Genomic DNA, 21,428 nt, shown 5'->3' with positions numbered 1-21,428 from the left:
TGTTCATACTAAATTGTCCTTAGTCATTGAGGTTGTGCTGGACACATAACCTAGACTAATGTGAAAGTTGGCTGATGACTCGGTTCCACTTGTCATGGGCATAGTGATGTCATTCCAGCTTACACGGACTCGGCTAAAGAGTTTAGCGAGTCGGACTGACCCATATTGAGATGCAACGAGTAGGTCGTCATTTGCATGTCTCAATCAATGTAATCCTTAGACCTGAGGTTATCGCACAATCCGAGTTGTGGATCACCAACTTAGATTCTGTCAAACGTTGTTCCGTAACAGGGCAGTTATAAAGGCAGAGTTCGGGTTGACTGAGAATCAAGCTGTGTGATGTGGATAACCAAGATGGGATTTTGCCCCTCCGACTGGAGAGATATTCTCTAGGCCCTCTCGAGTGATATGATTCGGGAAGCATGGCCATGCGCGACTTGGTTAATTGTTAACCGGGTCGATCGACTAAGAGTTAGTCGGATGAATCGTATATCACAGATCGAGAAGAGAGTTGAACTATTAAAGGGATGACGATTAATCGCCTATAGTTCGACAAGGTATATCGTGAGGCAAAAAAGGACTAAGACGTATGTCACATTGGAAGGTACGTCGTCATGACTCGATGGTACTTGGGAGTCGGCACGTTCTGCTAGGAGCCGCTACCGATTGATCGATTGTGAGTCGGACTCCAATCGTGTCCAAGTCGCCATGAGCCTGTGGGGTCACACACTTAAGAGCGGGAGCAAGTATTTGGTCGGGTTGGACCCGAACTGGAATTGAGCTGACAATGCGAGTTGGACTCGCAGGGTGGATGGACCACAAGGCTTGGAGCCCACTTCCACTCGATATATAAGCAGGGGCGTGGGATGCCTAAAGGGCACGGTTTTTTCCACTCTCATGCGTTGAGAACCCTAGCCCGATTCAGTTCAACCGTCGCACCGGATCTAGCAGTCCGCCGCCGGAGCTCCTCCTCGCACGTGTGGATACCGGCAGAGGTGTTGTACGTTCAGCACTTCGACGATCGCGGGATTGGATCGGCTGGATCGGATCGAGGGACTGCACTGCATCAAGGCGCCGCATCAATAATCCGCAACTGCGCGTCTAGTGGTAATCCTCGTGGCCTTCTACCTCGGCTAGATCTTGGGAGTTCGCGTAGGAAAAGTTTTTGTTTATCTCTACGCGCCCCTTCAGCTACATATAGCCGAATACAACTTGGAGTACAAGAAAGAAACTCTAAATACATCAGGTCGGCAGGTAACATTCTTCGGGACAAAACCTTCCCTGATTTAGATGCTAACTCTAACTCTTTAACAAACAAGCAATTTAACTAAGACGCGGACTAGAGCTAGTGGCGTGCTAGGGCGGGCCTTACGCTGGTAGGTGCGATCCCACTTGACAAAATGCGTACCATGATCTTTTGGTTTCCTCCAATATTTCAGAGTAATACACACAGGGCCTTTGAATCCTAATTCTAATATTTCAGAGTAGTAGCACATTGACATCCTAATCCCTAAGGCGGTATAGAGCCATATATAGTTTTTGTTACCTAAGCATGATATATGTGTGGAGCAAGTCATTCAGAAACTGTTTTATTGTTCTCCTTATAATGCCAGTACACATCGCCAATTCCCGTAGGAAAAGTACACGTTGCAAAATCATGTGCCTTCTATTTCCCTCCTTTATTGTTTCCTTTCGCAAAATGTGTGTGCGCGCACGCGCGAGAGAGAGATATGAACGGTGAAAACTTCATAAAATGGATAGATGGATGAATGTCAATCGCATGAAGAATGGTGGGAAGTTCATCTATGTGGAATGTATATATAGTCCCATTCAGGGCTTCAGGCCTTGACTTGCAATTTCGCAGATGGCAAATCAACATACCGAGCAGTTTGAAATATGGGAGGAAAACAATACATGTGCAAGCAGCCAAGCAGTGTTTCTAGCACAGTCACTTCGTACATGGGCTACCTAGCTAGGTGTCAATTCAAATCTCAATCTTTTTACGGTACCCTTGTAGTGTTTGGAAGGACGGGAGCAATACATAAATATCCACCGTTGATTCATTTGTTGACTGTTGGATAGACATTTCATTAATGAAAAATGGACTAATAGTATAAGTTTTTCTTTTCTCGTGAATACATTTTTTATGGGCTTCGGCCCATTTGATCATCTTATCTCGTGGTGTGTCCCCGTCAAAATCTATACACGATCGTTGCTTCGGCTGTAATCGACCTCGCCGGCCTCAGCCGCTTCTCGCCATAGAAGGAGCATCTATATTTAGTTCGAGATCCTCTAATTTCATTCGAATACCAAATTGCATCTATATTTGTTTTCGATCTACACGACTAGACGGAGTTGTCCATGGTTTCAAATTTCTCATACGAGGCACGTTTTGAGGAGTGAGACTTTGGTCAATCATTCTGACTAGTCCAAAATAATCTTTAGTCTTTTCTTATCAATCAGACAAGACAAATCCAACGATGGTCTTGAATTTTGCATGTGACATACGATTTTAGAAGTCAACTTTTAGTCAATTCTTCTTGCTCCTCCGAAGAAAACCATATTAATTTTTCAATCAATCAGACCAGAGGAGCCTAACTATGTTCTCGGATTTGCCATATGACTTAAAGTTTTAAAGTCAACTTTTAGTCAACTCTTCCGAACAAACGTATAGCCAATTTTTATCAATGTGAAGAGAAGAACACAACCATGATATGGGATTTGTCTTATGACATACAGTTTAAAGCGGTTTGATTTTACAAGCACCTCTTTTTTTTAACTGATATAAACACCTCATTAAACACTTTACATTGTGTATGCTCTTAGGCGCCTTGGCGGGGGTCCACGGCGACGGACACGGCGGCCTTGGTGGCTGGCGGGGTGAGGATGGCTTGAGTTGGGGACAGCGTGGCGGGCCGAGTTGTGGTCTCATTTGACCTACATGCATGTATGAAATTATGGCACTGAAATTGATCGTCGGTCTATTCTGATTCCATCTGCATGCGCCGAAGTGTTTTTATTAGTACAAATGATGAACTTTAAAAATATCCTACGCTCCGATGACTGAAATGGAAGACAAGAACACAACCTCTTCCTGGAAGCACCGATCCTCTGATGTCTCAAATCAAATGGAAGATCTTTTGCTAGGGACAAATCTAATTGGATTGAAAAAAGTATTATTAGTCTACAAGAATGACATTCTACCAAATAATTTCGGGCTCGGGAGCCTCGTCGACCATAGCCGGGGATCACACACGACGGTCCTCGTCGGCACGATGGGGTACATGGACCCAGAATGCATGATCACTGGCAGGAACAACACCGAGTCAGATGTCTACAACTTTGGCGTTGTCCTTCTCGAGCCTTTGATGGTGTCTCAACTCTCAACGAGGGGAGGAAGACACCGTCCACCTGTCTCAATGGGTCAGGATTGTTACGACAAGGTAAGAATCCTTAAGCCACTGACAAGCAACTAAATTCCCAAAACCCTTACGCCACTGAGGTACCATGATCTTTTGTTTTCCTCCATTATTTCACTGAATACAGAAGAAACTTATTTAAACTCATACTACAGCGGACCTTGGGGGTCCTAATATTTGTAAGGCAGGGACGATATATAGTTTTTGTTAGCTGATCATGTGATAAGTGTTGAGCAAGTCATTCAGAAACTGTGCTATGTTTAATCGTGCCAGTGCACAATGCAAAATCATGTGATCATTAGTTACATGTGTTTGTTTACTCATGCAAAAAAGAAGAGAAACGAATGGTGAAAACTTCATGAAAGGAGTAGCTGAATGTCAAGCACATGAAGAACGGTGAGAAGTTTGAGGATGACCAGTGTATAAATAATCCAGTTCAATCATATTATTCCGGCCTTGCGATCTGCAAATGTAAATCCAATGTAAGAAGCAGTCTGAAATACTGGAGGAAAACAAAAGATGAGCTAGTAGAACTAGAAGCTGGACAGTTCATACTACTAGAAAATACTAGAAACAAGCTACCTTATCCTACCTATGAAGCAATTCAGATGTGCAGGTGGAAGACACGATTCAATGGTTGTATCAATCACACATATGTGCATTTGATGTGATTTTTACCAGAGCTCTGGTACAAATGATCATGTTTTTATCAATCATGTGTCTTTTTCATGCTCTTGTTCTGTAAACACGGTGGATGTTGATGCAATTCCCTCTTTGTTTTCCTCCAATACTTATATCTCAAATTGAAAAAATTCAGATTGGAGTATTGGGCACACAGAGGAGAAAACAAATTTAAAAAATCAGAATGGCCCTGCATAAGGTGTATATATTCCAATCAATTCAGAAAAATGTATCTCATGTCTCATCCCTTTCATCACACAAAAAAGCATGACAAAATTGTCTGTACGAGATGGTTTAATAAGAAGGTTTTCATTCCGATACAAGAGATTACAACATATAATCTTGCAGTTTCTGCGGCCTTGTGCTTAAAAATGCTACTCTAGAGTCAGCTGCAATTTCCAATTCCATGAATTACAACAGCTATCTTGTCTTGAGATCATCCAAAACCACGGAAGCAGCATTTCGTCCTGGGGCACCCATCACCCCACCGCCTGGGTGCGCGCCACTTCCACAGAGATACAGCCCCTTCACAGGGGTTCTGTAATCTGACCTGTATGGCGCAAAGCACAAACAGGTTAGGCATGACCACAAAGGCATGAATTATGAAACCTTGACGTATCAAAGATTGCCAAGTAGAAGAAGGTGCCAAGATAACTTAATATGCATGTGTATCGGGCATACCATCCCTTGGCAGGCCTCATTAGGAACAGAGAGTCCAAGCCCATTGCCCCATGAAAGATGTTGCCTCCTGAGAAATGTGAATCGTCTCTGTTTAGCTAAGTTTTTCCAACTGGTGATTAAATCAACACCAAATGCAGTGCAGTCTGTGAGACATGCAAGAAAAAGGCGTAAAGTATGGAAAGAGATTACCTGTTAGGCCAAACTCCCTTTCAAGATCAGGTGGAGTCAGCATATCATAGCCTATAACTGAGGAGCTAAAACCCGGTGCATAATCATCAATCAAGGAAAAGCATCTTTCAGCAAAGGATTTCTGAAAATCGGTGTTGATCAAAATGATCAATGGTTGGTAGGTGGATCCAAATTCAGAAAATAATGCCCCGAGGGCTAATATGGGCATCAGCATCATCTATTCTGTTCAGGTATGTGTAACCAATGATCCAATATTTATGGGCCAATATATACACATCAATCTGTTTGGAAAGTTACAAAGATTAAAAATACAGTGCATCATCAGATGAAAATGTAAGAAGATCAACTTACTCTAACAGTAGAATCCTGCCAGCTGCCTTCTGAAAGTTTGTAGGGTGTGTACTGAACAAACAGATTAATAACATGCTGGCCTATTTGAAGGATAAAGTAAAAGATGGAATTTGAGTCAGTCCATAACTCTATGGAAAGTATATACACGATACGAGAGACCACGACATTAGAAACATCCAAAATGATCCTGAAAAACATGAATTGTGAAATGCAAATATAGTTTATACAAACATTGTCCATGTGTATTTGTTGCTTCATAGGGATAGTGAGATATGCCCTAATAGTAAATTTACACAACTGCGTTGATGGGGAAACGAAAGAATTGGCATACCTGGTGGAGAGATGGTCTTATCTAAAACTGAAGGAATTGTCATTTCTATAACAGGCCTTGTGGATGATACACCTCCTGTAGCTTCCTTGTATGCTAGATCAATTTCCTCCATGCTGAAGAGCAAGTAAAGTTCCATATTGAATTGTAAAAAGGATCAAGCCTGGAAAGTGACTGCAGAACTACACAAAAATTGTCTCACACAACAAAAAAGAGGCCGGATCAGTGAGCATTTTCCTTGAAGAATGAAAAAGCTAGCTTACAAGACTACAGCCGGGACATATCTCATATAACGCCATTACCATGGCCAGATCATCTAGTATTTTCTTCAGAGGAATGAAAAAGCCAGTCCTTATCTTAAGATACTAGCAAAAACATAACAACTTCGCTGTATAGTTGTAGGTTAACAAATTAGTGTAGTTCACATGACAAGCACAGAACACAACAGCAAAATTTGCTATCGGAAAATGACACTGTAGAATTAAGGGACCATTTCCCTAGTCCTACTACATGAACAGGATCAAGATAACAGTGCCTAACAGATTTTAGCTTGTCCACAGCTATATGGAAGAAAAAGAAGATCAACACAGTTGAATATGTCAAAAGTAGGAAGTGTTTGCGGACTTAAGTACCTTTCAGACCCAATGTGTATGGTGCCCATGTGCTCTGGGCCACCTTCAGGGTTGATGCCTTTGCAACAGTTAAACTGTGGCAGCCTATCAACAGCCACATTAATCTTTGTTGTCGCCTGCTCTCCAAAGTATATAGTAAGCAATCGATATTACAACTTGGTTATCAGAAGTCATTGTGGACCAGAAGCAGAAATAGCTTTCTACGTAGAATTTTCAGAGGCTATGTACCATTGCTATGAATTAGCACTTAAAAATGCACACCATTAATGTGGTTATGCTTGTAACAAAGTTCTTACAGAGCTATAATCTGCTGTCTTGATAGCACAGAGGAACTCCTCTGGAAGAATATTGGCAGGCACTAGGTCCTACAAAAGAAAGCAGATACCAGTTTAGAGGATATATCTTGATTATGCCTGAAAAATTGGAGCTGAGAAATATCCACACCGTTACATATTCAGAGTAATTCTTACCACAAAGGTTTTATATGGTGTTGCATTTGATAACACAACTGATGAGTGCAACTCTGTACCATCAGCCAAACCTACCTACAGATTCTCAATCTTTCAGGAGGTAGAAGGAAATGAAATATACATACACTTCTCGATTAGTCGAACTACTTACCCCTTGTACCTTTCCAGTAGTTTCATCAACCATAATTTGGGAAACCTAGACAAAACACTGGGGCAAGTGAGGCAAGAAACTTCAAATGAAAAAATGGGCACAAAACTAATTAATTATGACCATGCCACTATATAGCTAATGACTTCTCCTGACAAAATCCAGTGTTTCTTTTTGTTCTGCTAATATTTTGAATCGCATGTTCTGCCAAACAGGAGTGTTGTGAATCAGACATAAATTACACAAGAGAAAAGGCACCTCAGCATTTGTTACAATTTGTACCCCTGCTTCAAGAGCTGCTTTGCTTATAGCTGATGACACTGAGCCCATACCACCTTGGACATACCTGTAGCAAGTTATTTGTATCAAACAGAAGGTTTTCTGAGAAAGAAAACGAAAGGTGAACTAAAATGCCAACTAATAATGAACTAAAAAAGTGCTAAGGAAAAGCCATCAGATTTGGCTAAAGAGTTTGATGACATTTTGTGTGACATCACCCCTGGAAATTGTCTTTAAGGTTACTAAACACTTATACAAGTAGCCAATAGAGATATACACCAAACAATCATCTATCCAGGTCAACCAATGCTGGGGAGCTAGCACGTGGTTTCAAGTGTAGAACAGTGAAGGCTATATTTCTCTATGGTTTCTTGACAACTATATTATCCTATGACGTAATAGAATATAACATGGATATCTGTGATTAACAAACATACGCCCAAACACCACGTTGACCACCAGTTTCACCCATGATGTGGTGCAGGAGAACATATCCTGATCCTGGAGTGTTCACACCAGCCTACAGAAGGGAGACACGATGGTCAAACACTAATCTACTAGGCATAATAAATGTGGATTAAGAAATGCACCCTTACCATAGTACCTATTACAGCATCAGTTGCCAGAGTCGCCTTCAATACTTCACCCTGTAGTAGTGGAGCAGTCAACATAACAACTCAAGAAGCTATTATCCACCGATAGAAAAAGGTTATGTGCACATTTATCAAATGCAATACGGTTGCCCCGTACTATCAATGTGAAGACTGAAGATAAAAGTGTTCAAGAATAGATGGAAGCAAGCTTTCGACCTCAAACCAGTTGTTCAAGACCTTCGATGCTGGAGAAAGAAGAAGGTCGAAGAAGTTCCTGCATGCCAACAAAAAAGATTAAACCTTAACACATCACATTCTTCATAGATGGCGTTGACGATAACATCTGATAAGGGGTGGTACGTAGTACTCACACCATGTCCTTCTGCCCCTGCTGCATCACAATCCCAACAAGCTTGCTCCAGAACACCGACTTGTCGACCTTATCCTTCATCCTGTCGACCATGGATGCATGGTACAGCTGCCTCAGCTCCGGCGGAGGCGAGTCTATGACGAAGTCCATGAGCTTGCAGTACTTCTCCAGCTGCTCCTCGTACCTACATCCACACATTAACCCTGACACTGTCACGAAGACCAAACCAATCTTCCAAAATGCACATGGAAAACCACAGTGAAATTTTCACCAATGTGTCTGTCACCTTGGGTATGCCTCTGCATCCTTCTTGGAGAACTTGCCGATCTCCGAGTGGTTCAGCTCCGCGTCCGGGCCGAGAAGCAGGTACCTGCCGTCCAGGCACGGCGTGAACGACGACGGGCTACGCGGCAGGAGCTTCAGCCCGTGCCTCTCCAGCTCCAGCTCCCTTCATAAATCACCATCAGCAGCAGACAACAGCAGTAGCATAAGCATCAGCAGTTCAGTACACAGAACTACAGAAGTGACAGAACAGAACAGCACGCAGGATTGCAGAATCACAGAATGCAGGTAAAGAACAAGGATCTCGTATGATCAAAATGAAATCGAGGCCGTGATCATAGAAAGGAATAGACGCGTTACTGGATGAGGGAGGGGCGGAGGAGGCTGAGGAGGTAGCTGCAGCGGGAGAAGCGGAACCCCGGGACGAGGCCCGACTCGGACACGGCGGCGCCGCCGAGGACGCCCCTGCGCTCCAGGACGGCGACGGAGCGGCCGGCGCGCGCGAGGTAGGCGGCGGCGGCGAGCCCGTTGTGGCCGCCGCCGACCACCACCGCGTCCCACCGCTTGCCCCCCTGTAGCTGCGAGGCGGCGGCGGAGGAGGGCGATGCCGATGTGGATAGGCGTCGGACGCCGGCGAGCAGGACGCGGTTCATCGGCATCGCTCTCGGAGAGAATCTTTGGCCGGAGTTCAGAGAATCTTTCGGTGGGTTCAGTTTAATGTAGTCCCAGTGTCCATGGGAGAGTGAGCAGTTGTGAACACCATTTTTCCGCCGGCCTTGCTAGGAAAGCGGGTTTACGGAAATACGTGGCTATTCAGTCTACGAGTAAAATAAGCTAAAGCGTTTTCTTGTGCAAGAAATGGTCCCATGGTCTAGTGGTTAGGACATTGGACTCTGAATCCAGTAACCCGAGTTCAAGTCTCGGTGGGACCTTATTTTTCTCCTCATTTTTTTCCTTTTGCTTCGTCCTCCTCTGAACGTTTGTTTACTGGAATGATTATCCTTACTAAAAAAAAATCCACTTCCAGCACACAGGTTGTTCCTTGCCTTTTTAATAACATTTTCTGGTCACAAAGAAAAGGACATCATCAAAGTGACACTGACACCTCACCGACCTAATCCAAATTCCCCGGCTGATGAAAAAGCTCCTCCTAACTTAATCAAATCACCAAAAAAGGCTAAACAAATCGAGTGCTGCTTGTAGTAATGCAGCAAGGCATATACTGTTCTGATTTTTCCGTGCAAGGAAACAGCCAGTTACGTTGGGACACGTGGACGGACTGGAACGCGTCTGAGAACGGAACGGGATGGGAGAGCATGGGGGCTATGACCGTCATTTCCTGCCCTGAGATATTTTTCTGGGGGAGCCGCCTGGGTGGGCCCCACGACACGTCACGTTGGCCGTGTTGTCTCGGGCATAGGGATCGGAGCCTGCTCTTCTGCTGCAAGTACCCCGGTTTTGCTCACCCCAGGACTGCAAGAATATTTTCTTTCTTATGCGGCACCAGTTATGCCATCTAAACTTGTGACCTCATGGTTGACCTTATTATCCTAACTAGTCTCAATGCCTATATCTTTCCGTGTTCCTTCCGTGAACAATTCGTCCACCTCTACCGAGCAGTCCCATTTGTCCATGGATAAGGCCGTTTTTGCGGGCAAGTTATCCAAATAATATATGCCATGTCCGAGCAGTCCCGTTCGTCTGCAGGTAAAGTTGGTTGATCGGTGCAACGACGGAGCTTGAAGATTGCATCGGTGAATAGTTATATCATTTCCTAAAAAGTTAAAAAAAATAAACAGAAAAGCGAAACACTTAGTTTTTAGCATCATCTTCATGATAAAATGATGTTTTCTTTATATAAAAAAATGGAATCAAGGAGATATAAAAAATTATTGTCCTTGCGGTGCCTTAAACACGAAGAAAACGAAGATTCAAAAGAATAGTGTGTGTGTGTGTGGTTATACCGTGTACACGGGCGTTATGGGCATAGCGGACGATGCAGCCTCACAAATCCCAAGACCCAACCGTACGTCCCCGCACCCACTCACTGACGTGTTGGGCCCACCTTCCATATCCTCCCCCACAAAACCATCACCCGTATATCATTTTGTCCGGCGGTTTTCCGCAGGCAAGGTATCTAAAATAAAACACATGCCGCGACGGAGCAGTTTTGTTCGTCCGCAAGCGAAATCGGCGAGGGCGGTCCACCGGTGCAATGACACGGCAGAGGATTGTTTCGCTAAATAATGATATTGTCTTGAAGATAAACAATTATTTTATATAAATACAGACTCACGGAGAGATAAACATATAGTAATACATGATTATCGTGCTAGTGCGTTGAACGCGAAGAAAATAAAGGTGTCGACATACTGTGTACACGGCTGGCGTGCGCATAGCCGAGGACGCCAGCCGGCCTTCACAAATCCCAAGACCCGAACCGCACGTCCCCTCCCTGACACGTGGGCCCCCGCCATCCTTATCCTTGCCCCCACCAACCCACCGCTCCCGCTATAAATCCCGGGGCGAGGCGAGGCCTTGTTCTTCATCGCTCTCGGGGTTGGCTTCTCCTCCCCTTCCGGTTCGGTTCGGTTCGGGTCCTGGGTTCCGGTTCGCGGCTAGCAGTAGTTGTTGTAGTAGCAGCTAGGGTTTCCGGTAGGGTTCCGTCGAGATCGCCATGGATGAGTACCGCTGCTTCGTGGGCGGCCTCGCCTGGGCCACCGACGACCACAACCTCCAGTCCGCCTTCAGCAACTTCGGCGAGATCCTCGACGCCAAGGTATGTCCATCCCTCCTCCTCCCTCGATCTCTTCTCCTGCTGTTGGTTTCGATTCAGTCGTGCCGGATCTGTTGGAATTTTGCATCCTAGAGGCTGTTCGTCAGGTAGATCTGGTGGATCCGCGAGATCGAAATTTGTTGGGGTTTATATGATCTGATCTGATGGATCCGTGGTGTTTGTGTGTGTGTGCAGATCATCCAGGACAGGGAGACTGGGCGGTCGCGCGGGTTCGGGTTCGTGACGTTCGCCACCGAGGAGTCGATGCAGGCGGCCATCGAGGGGATGAACGGCAAGGAGCTCGACGGCCGCAGCATCACCGTCAACCAGGCCCAGTCCCGCCGCGGCGGAGGCGGCGGTGGGGGCTACGGAGGTGGCGGCGGCGGCGGCGGCGGCTACGGCCAGCGCCGTGAGGGCGGGTACGGCGGAGGCGGTGGTTACGGCGGCAGCGGCGGCGGCGGCTACGGCCAGGGCCAGCGCGGCGGCGGTGGCTATGGAGGCGGCGGCGGCGGCTACGGTGGTGGGGCCGGCGGCTACGGTGGTGGCTACGGCCAGCAGCGCGGCGGCACCGACGGCCAGTGGAGGAACTGAGCGGCTGCGCGCGGCCCAGTTGTCTCCTGCTGCTCCCTGTCGTCTTCGATTTATCAATCTATCGAATCTATCTATCCCGAGTTAACATCATCGGTCGGTCGTGTCAGTCGTCGTGTTGTTTGTGTTTTTGATCGGGAGCTTCGAGTGAGTCTGTCTCTGTGTCTGTGTCTGGTTTTAATTAGCGCAAGAAGAAAAAACATATCAAGTGTTTATGTGATGATGCAATCCCTTTCTGTTCCATGGATTGGATCGGGATGTGACGTTGCTCTGTTGAACTCTGTTATCGTTTGGTATTGAAAATCAGCGGGAAGAGAAAATTTGCTGCATATACTGATTCGCTCTGGCTGATTACATTTTTTAACTTAGTTTCTCAAGTATCGTGAGCAATAAGCAGATTGCTGCAGTTTTGCTTACACTCTCCTATGGATGCACCTGACATATCTAATGATGTCGCTTTTTTTCAGAGTGCTGTATAAGCAACCAGAGTACAGATTGGTACAATAATGAAGCAACCTTGTATAGCATGAATCAAACATCCTGGGTCATACAGAAACATTTATCACGAATTGAACAACACCATTCATACAATCATCTATGCAGATTCGACATCCGACAATTCAGATTACATGTAACAGTGAACATCCCAATCTTATGCGGTCCTATTTCCTGAAAGAGATTGGCAGCGGCTGAAAAATTCATCCGTTTCAGTCGAGGACATAGATGCGAGAGGCGACGTCCTGGACCAGCCAGTCGAAGCCTTGGAGCAGGCCGTCCCCTGTGTAAGCGCTGCAGCCAACAATCTTCCAGTGCCGATCTTTGTCCATCGCCGCAAGATTCAGAACCTGAAATCCACACACATACACAACTCAGAACTCTGTTGCAAAGATTGTCATTCTTAGATGCACACAAGGCACAGTGAACATTTGAAAGATTGTGAAGCCATCTGGGAGCTATGCTTGCTGGAATTAATCTCCAAAGGTTCCACTTAATTTTAACTAGAACCACCAGCCCACGAAATGATGATTCTAAATCATGTGCCAGGTGACTCCCAACAATGATACAGTACAGTTGCTTACAAAGGGAAATACTCTGTACCTTTGCGATTTCTGCAGGCTTGAGAGCGCCCTGGATGTCCTGCTTATTTGCGAATACTAGCAACGACGCTCCAGCTAGTCTCTGTAGCCAGACAAGACAGGTTTTAACAAAGAATCATATAGAATAAGCACAAACACGAGATTTAATTAAAATTTGCAGGTTGTCTAAAGAATTCCCTGGTAGTACAGAGTGAAGAACTTTGAGCAGTTACCATGCTCTTTTGCTAGTTTTCAGCTAGAACTACACTGAAGCAAATTAACAGTGTTATTGGATAGAGAATTTACCTCTTCTTTCAAGAGATTGTGGAGCTCAGCCCGACAATCATCGAGCCTACGGACATCAGAACTATCAACCACCCAAACTAGCCCATCAGTTTGCTCAAAGTAATTCCTCCAATATGAGCGGATGGTCTTTTGCCCACCGACATCCCATATGTTCAAGGAGTACCTGCAACAATCACCATGTTCTGAATTCAATAGTTTTGGCAATAACTATCAGAAACTTCAACAATGCAATTTATAATTTTTTTGAGATTGCTTTCAGCTAACAACTGCATTGCATTGCTTACTTTGGGTGACAAAAATGCAATCCTTACTTCCCAGTTGTTTTATAGCAGGCTAAAAGTAACAAGCATATATGTTGGAGACAGACCGACGTGGACTAAATGCCAATAGCAAGTTAAATTGAACCATCATATTGCTTGATTGTACACTTTGGTGTCACAGTTGTCATACCATATCTATAAAATTTGTGCACTTGCTGACTGTAACTTGTCGAGAATGTGCACTAGATCAGTGGTGATTTCAATATTGTTATTGTTTGATGCTAGTGGAGCAATCCAACTTTTTTTTTTTTTATAATAACTACTTTCCTGTCTTGGACAATGACCTTTTTCTTAACAACCTAGAGTACTACAAGACCACCTTCAGTAGATTATAGCTGAAATATTGCACAATACACTGCTGACAGTAATTCAAATGAAGTCACCTCCAATCAAATGGTTGCTAACTATAGCAATTACTTGGCTGACGATATGAGGGGAAATTTGCTACCTAAAGCTGTTGAAACTTGAAACCAATGATGGATCACTAAATTTCCAAAACACAAGCTCAATTGCAAAACAGTTCTTTCCAATCACCTTATGGCAGTATGGAACTATACAAAGACCAAGGTATCCTGGAAATAACAGAATCTATGGCATACTTGCAACAATTAAGGGAAATCATCGAAGCTACAATAAAGAAATAAAACTACATTCTGTTGATTACAAACTGGTACGACAAGCATATTTATTAATGTGCTAAAATTACTGTGAAAACTTAAAAGACATAGGTAATACAAATGGCATTTTCCTGAGGATACTATAGAATTTATATTTTAGACAAAAGCATACTTCCTGGTTTTCCTGTTTTGGCATTTAAACTTAATTAAGCAACAATAACAAAATAGATAAGGATTAACACAGAATATTTTCCTGTCAAAAATTAAACAAAGAACATGGTACGTACTTTTGGTACTGGATGGTCTTGATATTAAAGCCAAGAGTAGGGCTGATGACACTGGTGTCCTCCCCATTTATCTTGAGCACAATTGTTGTCTTTCCTGAGTTGTCAAGACCGCTGGAAAAAACTTTCACATCAGTGGCTCCTTTGGAAGAAAAGAAATACTCCCTCCGTCCTATAATAAGTGACTCAAATTTGTCTAAATACAGACGTATCTATATACTAAAATACATCTAGATACATGTAATATTTCGGCACTTAATATGGGCGGGAGGGAGTAGCAAAAAAGAAAAGGCAAAGAACTTAACATTGTAAAAAAACAACAAAAATCAAGAAGCATATGCATATCCTGCATATCAACCCAAGAATAAAGAATAGTATACTTTGACATGAATCTGGACAGAAATAAAAAAGGTAAAATGAATGGAACAGAATGCTTACACCATGAGAATCCGCATCTCCTTTTCCTTGCGCTTGATTTTTCTGATGATGCTGAGGAGACCCATTCTGGAGGTGACCCAACAAAGGAATCTGAATAAAGGAGGGCGGGGAGGAGACAGAGACACAGATCTATAGAGGACACAAGACTTGCGAAATTTCAAATTTCAATTTAGTTGAGTCACTCGTGATTGATGATCACCGGTCAAGCTGATAACAACGCTGGAGATTTAACACAGTATCTCGCGGTTACCCATAGAAAATATGAACAATGACTACAAATTTAACAGAAGGTAATTTAATGTAGTGATCGATTTTTATGCAGGTGAACCGGTGAAGACAGAACCAGGTTTGCAATTTCCACATAACAAATATTTTCTGCCACCAAAATAAAGTTAAATTCAATTTCAGACGACAGAAGTCACAAATCAAATATAAGATATCCGATTGCCAATTTGTCGTGCGAACTAAGCATATGCATTTCTAGGGCCAAAGCTCCAGCGCAGTTAAGCCATCTATTCCATAACTCCGAAGGGAAAGAAACAAAAAAGAAGAAGGAATAAAGCGCTACCTCAACGAAGATCATCAGTAATCTAATCTCGAAACCTAAACACGTCTTCTTAAACAGAGACTGCCAAGCTAAAACTAAGAGTAAATTCCACTTTCTACCCCTAAGTGTGCAAGTTGACACAAAGTACCCCCATTTAAATTTGTTTTGATCACTTTGTACCTCATTTAGTATTGCCATTCTATATTTGATATGCCAAATTGTGTCGAATCTAGAAGACGAGGACCGCTCGTCAGTTAAGCTGGCCGTTTATCGGATGCCATGTTGGATACATGCTAGGTTGCACGGATACGGACAAACTGAAATTTTCCGGAAAACCTGTTACGGGGGTACGTTTGTATGCATATTGTAAATATGAAAACAAAAGGTCTATCGCTAGCCAATCCTTAATCTGCATGGAAGATTGGAAGTAGAGGATGTTGGCAGAGTAGAGAAGCAAAGATTCAGACTCCAGAGAAGTCAAGGATAGAGGAAAGTAGGAGACAGGAATATGGATGAGGGAACAGCTAAGCTACGGAGGGGAACAGAGCAGAGAGAAGCTCGTAGGAGAGAAGTCGAGACTAGATAACAGGGAGGCGGAGGGAGGGGAAGCCAGGAAGGAGAAATCTGACCTGCTCGGCGGCGACCGGAGGAACGGCGAGGGAGCAGCAGGGACTGCGGCGGCATGGGGAGAAGCGTGCAGGGCTAGGGCGGGGTCCCGGCACTCCGTGGAGGCCAGAAAGGCGGCGCCGGCGGCGTGGTCGGGGGAGAGGCCTGCAGCGAGAAGGGGTGGGATCGCAATGGAGCCGCCGGCGTCTGAATCTGATTCCGAAGAGAGTGAGCGGTGAAGGGGAAGATGGATGGTTCATGGGCCCGATGCTTACTGGGCCGGAAGCCCATTTCCTTCCTTCTCAAAGCTATTGTACGTAACAAGGCTACATGTTTTCTGATCCGACTGCTTAACTGACGAGCCGTCCTCGTCTTCTAGATTCGACACAATTTGGCATATCAAATATAGAATGGCAATACTAAATGGGGTACAAAGTGATCAAAACAAATTTAAATGGGGGTACTTTGTGTCAACTTGGACACTTAGGGGTAGAAAGTGAAATTTACTCTTAGTTTTAGCTTGGCAGTCTCTGTTTAAGAAGACGTGTTTAGGTTTCGAGATTAGAAACTCCTGACAAAACCTCCACGGAGAGTGGCTTCATCACTTTCGTTTGGTCGCCGTTTGAGGCTTTTAGAAACTCCTGACATTGCCTGTATTTCTTCCCAAGTTTGTGTTGAATAAAGCAATGTATTCCCCTAAAAAAGAACAAGAGAAAAGTCTAGAGAGAGAGAGAGAGATCGAAAATAAACATACTTAAAAGTGTGAGTAAATTCCGATTTGTTTGTTTACATATACAGTATATACACTCTTAAGTAGATTATGTCATTCTTACTTTAGTCCTTTCTAAGAAATCCACCCATTTTCCTCAAAATTATCTCCTGGTTGGCTTCATCCCACTCAACATAGCTTTTCCGCACACTGAAACCTTTCTCAAGAGCATAACTGTTATAGAAGTCGAAACCATCGTCCTCGCTACCAAACGTCTTCCCGACGATATCAAGATACTCATCCACAGACTCATCAACCATGTCTTTTAATCACATACAAATCAAGATTTTGTTTGATTTTTGGACTACTAATTTTGCTGGAAAAAAAAAGAGAAAAGAAAAACTTACCTCGGGCGGCGGCCGCGGCCAGGCTCGAGGAGGGCGGGGCCCGCGGATCCGGCCGGGGGGAGGCGGGCGGAGCTTGCGGCGGCGGTGCGAGGTGGGAGGCGGGGCGCCGGGCGGAGGGGTGGAGGCGGCGGCGGTGCTAGGTGGGAGGCGGCGCGCTGGGCAGAGGGGAGGAGGCGGCGGCGGCAGAAAAGAGAGGGAGAGGAGGGAGGGGAGCACGACGGCGGAGGCGACTGGAGCGCGGCGGCGGGGAGAAGGGGGAGGGGAGCGCGTCGGGAAGAGGGGGAGGGCGGAGAGAGAGGAGGAGGGTGCAGACAGGCTTATGTTGGAAAGGACGGTGATGCTCAATTGTAGAAAATAGAGGGTGCTTTTCGCAAAAATGCCGCGGCGACAAGAATTTCGGGACGGAGGTGGTAGCTCAAACTTTATTTACTTTTTCATACACAAATTTACACGAGTAAAAATCAGGGGCAGTTTCGATTTTTTTTTTCACCCAGGAGTAAGTGCTAGCTCCTGGAGACCTGGACACTACACAAAAGTGCTGTAGATCATCATTTCCAGAAGCAAAATCAGAAATGCTGCAAACCTGAGCTTTTGTGACATCCTTGATCTTGATCTGATTTGATCCCTCGTAAGTGCACATCATATTTCCGTTTCGTTACTTAGCATAAACAAGCTATTGTAATCCTTGGTACAGCTGCAAAGAAACGCACTAGTTCCATATAATCTAATATGATCAAATCACCCTGCAAATCATACGAACCATTCGCAACCGCAGCAACTAACAGCCCCACTTTGTTTGTTGTTCTACTTTCTTAATTACATATGCAAATATATAAAATGGTGGTCTATCCGATTTTATGTCGTTTTATATTTTTCTCCCTGAGACCGTACGGACAGATTATAGTAGTACGTTCTGATTCCGTTCCTTTATATAAATGATAATCTGCTGCAAAGATCATGATAGATAAGATTATTTATACTAATGTATCTTGCCCATCCTCGAGACTTTGGAACAAATCTTATCAACAACAATATACATAAGGCTTGCATATATGCAGATGTTGAGCTAACCCATTCGTGTAGTGTTGGGAAAAATAAATTTCAAATGTTTGGTGTGCTCGACATTTAAGAAAAAATTAAGACAAGTTCAAGGCCGATTGGGTTAACTGGAGTATCTACAGGATATATCAAACCCCAAGTTGTTAACTCATGTGAACAAAAAAAGAAGTACCTTCCATTCTATAATACAAGAATATCAGGTTTTGTGAAGGCAAGCTTTTTACTAAGAATTATCATGTCAATATACTATTGTTTTAGTTACATGAGATGGATTGGTGACTGCTAGATTCGTTATTAAAAATATACTTACAAATAGTGATGGTTTCATACGCAAGCAACATATTAATAGAGTAATTTTTGGTCAAAGTTTTATCTTAAGGAAACGTATGTTTTATATTATGAAGATGAGTGAGTGTAATTTTTTAACATATGCTAGAGTTCAATATATTAATTGTGCTTTGAAACCTGAAACGAAATGTTCAGCAGTGAGCTGAGGCATGGGGTGCATGATTAGTGCACAATCTTGTACATTACTCTTACCACCTGACAATAGCAACCCAACCAACCAATGCTTAATCTAAGTACTCCAACAAGCATTGTTAATCAAGGTTGTCGGGGATGAACTACGATTAATTAGTGGCCCAGCACCACCATGCATCCATCTCCATCGCTCTCAGTATGCTCCTGTTGCTGATTGGGCTTTGCTTGTCCAGATTATGTTGATCTGGTGTGCATGATGAGGTACTACATACTTAATTGCTTAATCAGCAGTCTTAATTCTTCTCTATACTTTAAGGGATTCGACATGATACGCTGACGATTATGTATCCACAGGTCATCATATATATACTTTTCAGCCTCTCCATCGATCTCTCGATCACTCCTAGTAACCGAAAATATTTTCCAAAATCTTCTGAAGAAGAAGTGTCTCGTTGACGAACGGGCATGACTAGGACCTCTTTGATTTGAAGGGATTTTCAAAAGATTTTGTAGTTGAGGTTTCATCCTTTAGGAAAAAATTATATGGACCTTGTTTGATTCTAAAGACCAGAGTATTGATTTTGCCTCGGGTCACTCTCCACTTTAGTCTTCTGGCAACTATGCATGGCACGAACTTATAATCCCTAGGGGGTGCATGTTTAATACGATGAAAATTTGCAGAGAGAACTTCTTAATTTCTGTATAACTTGTTTGATTTGTAGGTTGACGACTATGGGACATTTTTACTATGATACTGTGCATAATTCTAATAGAAACATCGAGCCGATCAATATAATTGGTGTTTTTTAGTATATTGGATTTTTGTAAATAAGATTAATCCAGAAAATAAAATCATGGCATCTATACTAAAGCAAATCAAATGGACATGCGGATGGGTGCATGTTTTATCTCCGGGCAGTATATATGTATAACTGTATGAGATGCATGATATACATATATACAAATAAGTACTCCTAGCTTGTAGGAGTACTGGTGAGATCGATGATATATACATATCTCTTCACGTGTTGGTGTTGCGTTACACGATCAATGGGGTGCCACGTGAGCATGTTCCCGACATGTCGGACGTTCAATCTTTATATCCATGATGCACAAATGTCATGTCATGTCAGCTGCCTTCTGGTCCACGTGGGCTGGGCTCCGCCGATCTTCATTTCGGTTTATTAATTGTTAACTTTACAAAAATTTCCAGCAATTAATCTGGTGTGGTCCGCTTTGCTTGCATCCTCCCTAGTAGTAATTCCTAAGTTCATTGTTACCGCAATATCCTAAGTTCAGATTACTCAATTCGCAGTTGCCGTATATACGTACGTCAGTGAGCATCGCCCGTTAGTTTTTTTTCTTTGAGCTAGTAATCATTTTTTTTGTTGAGTAATCTTGCACGTTATGCATGTGTAGTGTGAACAACAAAAGCAAATATTTTATACATGCCCCGTACGGCCGGCCGATAGATCGATCTTGACATTTAACTGTTTTTAATTTCACTAACTACCCAGCCGCAATTTGTACAGCTCCCACGCATTCTTACATGCATTCTTACACACACACACACACACACACACACACATATATATATATATATGCACGTGACTAAAAGACTTGTGGGAGCTGGGGCACACACGTATACCAAGTAGTGTCGAGATAGTGCGAGATTAGTGGTTCATTTGATGATGTCAAACGTATGGGCAACAAATTATATATCAGATGGCTATAATTTGGTTTGCCAGCTGCTGCTCTCCAACTCCAAGATTAGCAACTTCAAACGTTTTCATAAAAGGAAGATTTTGACAACACTAGCAGCAAGGAAGATACGATTGCAACTTTACATGTATCGCTCAACAGTGCCACCTGTATTTATGGGGGTGTTCAGTACTGACTAGTGAACTACTAATATGGTCGTTGGGCGATACACAATAATACTTATTCCGATCCATATTAGTTTGTCAAAATATTATATATATCTAAACATTTTTTAGACATATATATATCTATATTTTGATAAATTTGAGACAATTAATATGTATGGGAGGGAGTGCACAATGCACGTGTGGACGGTCTCGATCTCACATGCATGCATGCACACATACATCTTAATTGCATAAATACATGGGTAACCTGTCTGTCCCAGTTTGGCCCATCTTACAAATTTACCGTGTCTTGGTGCATTGCATATATACATGCATAAATACCCCAGTAAGCTAATTCCTACAGATCTTGTCCAAAGACAGCCAGCAGCATCCATGATTGTTGTTATCCATGTCAGTATGCGTGTCAGTTTATCTTCTGCCATGTGGGGGCCCGCGTGCATTGTCGATCTGAAAAGCTGCATATTGATGAAAAGCTGCATATTGATGACACAAGATGTACGTGCATGTGAGTAAATCGAATTGCAACAGGCAATCAAACACTGACATCTGTATACAAATACGTCTATGTACATTTCCCCTTCGTATATAAATAATCATGCACATGCAGCATAGAAAGTATATATAAACATGCATACTGTATATGTAAGCTAGCTTAATATATCGATCCAATAAGGGAGTGACACTTGGCACAGTTTATTTCAATCAGATTATATTTTTACGAGCCATCGTCTATATGTACTGCCTTAATCGTCTATATATACTACCTTAATTAATTAGTTAATCAATTACACAGGATGAACCCTAGAAACGGTCACTGATGGAGCGCCTCCATAATTGATAATTAGATAAAGTAATACTACTCTACTTACATAGCACGCACACAGCTAGTTTGATTGAATATAT

The 21,428-nt window shown here is 43.3% G+C and overlaps 3 protein-coding genes and 1 non-coding gene across 5 annotated transcripts; 2 read left to right on the top strand and 2 right to left on the bottom strand.

Annotated features, from left to right (window-relative positions):
- Positions 1-4,270: 4,270 nt before the first annotated feature.
- On the bottom strand, positions 4,271-9,175 carry LOC100844497 (pyridine nucleotide-disulfide oxidoreductase domain-containing protein 2). 2 transcript variants are annotated; one of them, XM_003576266.4, is made up of 16 exons: positions 8,784-9,170; positions 8,428-8,589; positions 8,143-8,325; positions 7,988-8,045; positions 7,775-7,825; positions 7,616-7,698; positions 7,158-7,245; positions 6,903-6,947; positions 6,752-6,826; positions 6,578-6,646; positions 6,282-6,397; positions 5,653-5,765; positions 5,322-5,401; positions 4,971-5,091; positions 4,782-4,848; positions 4,271-4,650 (listed from the first exon to the last, which is right to left on the bottom strand). In XM_003576266.4, the coding sequence occupies exons 1-16, from the start codon at positions 9,080-9,082 to the stop codon at positions 4,521-4,523; spliced, it is 1,740 nt and encodes a 579-aa protein (XP_003576314.2). In that variant the 5' UTR covers positions 9,083-9,170; the 3' UTR covers positions 4,271-4,520. The 2 variants fall into 2 exon arrangements, with proteins under 2 accessions (XP_003576314.2, XP_014757268.1); XM_014901782.2 differs by lacking the exons at positions 4,271-4,650; positions 4,782-4,848; positions 4,971-5,091 and adding an exon at positions 5,098-5,251 and having other exon boundaries at positions 8,784-9,175.
- A 108-nt stretch (positions 9,176-9,283) lies between these two features.
- Positions 9,284-9,355, top strand: TRNAQ-CUG. The gene has a single exon. It is a non-coding gene; the product is annotated as a tRNA-Gln (tRNA).
- Positions 9,356-10,956: 1,601 nt separating this feature from the next.
- On the top strand, positions 10,957-12,116 carry LOC100825748 (glycine-rich RNA-binding protein 1). The gene is made up of 2 exons (XM_003576217.4): positions 10,957-11,202; positions 11,395-12,116. Exons 1-2 carry the CDS (start codon positions 11,101-11,103, stop codon positions 11,788-11,790), a joined length of 498 nt encoding a protein of 165 aa, XP_003576265.1. The 5' UTR covers positions 10,957-11,100; the 3' UTR covers positions 11,791-12,116.
- Positions 12,117-12,282: 166 nt separating this feature from the next.
- On the bottom strand, positions 12,283-17,083 carry LOC100836278 (ADP-ribosylation factor-like protein 2). Its single transcript, XM_014902786.2, has 5 exons — positions 14,829-17,083; positions 14,394-14,504; positions 13,170-13,332; positions 12,886-12,966; positions 12,283-12,632 (listed from the first exon to the last, which is right to left on the bottom strand). The coding sequence occupies exons 1-5, from the start codon at positions 14,891-14,893 to the stop codon at positions 12,495-12,497; spliced, it is 558 nt and encodes a 185-aa protein (XP_014758272.1). The 5' UTR covers positions 14,894-17,083; the 3' UTR covers positions 12,283-12,494.
- Between the last annotated feature and the right edge of the window lie 4,345 nt (positions 17,084-21,428).

The sequence above is a fragment of the Brachypodium distachyon genome, chromosome 4 (genome assembly GCF_000005505.3).
Source record: "Brachypodium distachyon strain Bd21 chromosome 4, Brachypodium_distachyon_v3.0, whole genome shotgun sequence".
In the NCBI taxonomy this organism is placed as follows: Eukaryota; Viridiplantae; Streptophyta; class Magnoliopsida; order Poales; family Poaceae; genus Brachypodium; species Brachypodium distachyon.
Note: the sequence above shows the minus strand (reverse complement) of the source record. Positions and strands in the feature narration are given on the sequence as shown.

What these genes read in the sequence shown, in the direction of transcription:
- LOC100844497 (XM_003576266.4), bottom strand. Translation starts at nt 9,082, where the DNA reads ATGCCGATGAACCGCGTCCTGCTCGCCGGCGTCCGACGCCTATCCACA. An exon ending in CTCCGCCCCTCCCTCATCCA is followed by an intron (nt 8,590 to 8,783) that starts GTAACGCGTCTA and finishes TGATTTATGAAG; the next exon opens with GGAGCTGGAGCTGGAGAGGC. An exon ending in GGTCAACGTGGTGTTTGGGC is followed by an intron (nt 7,246 to 7,615) that starts GTATGTTTGTTA and finishes AACTTGCTACAG; the next exon opens with GTATGTCCAAGGTGGTATGG.
- LOC100825748 (XM_003576217.4), top strand. Translation starts at nt 11,101, where the DNA reads ATGGATGAGTACCGCTGCTTCGTGGGCGGCCTCGCCTGGGCCACCGAC. An exon ending in GCGAGATCCTCGACGCCAAG is followed by an intron (nt 11,203 to 11,394) that starts GTATGTCCATCC and finishes GTGTGTGTGCAG; the next exon opens with ATCATCCAGGACAGGGAGAC.
- LOC100836278 (XM_014902786.2), bottom strand. Translation starts at nt 14,893, where the DNA reads ATGGGTCTCCTCAGCATCATCAGAAAAATCAAGCGCAAGGAAAAGGAG. An exon ending in GAGATGCGGATTCTCATGGT is followed by an intron (nt 14,505 to 14,828) that starts GTAAGCATTCTG and finishes AGTTTTTTCCAG; the next exon opens with CGGTCTTGACAACTCAGGAA. An exon ending in ACAATCTCTTGAAAGAAGAG is followed by an intron (nt 12,967 to 13,169) that starts GTAAATTCTCTA and finishes GTCTGGCTACAG; the next exon opens with AGACTAGCTGGAGCGTCGTT.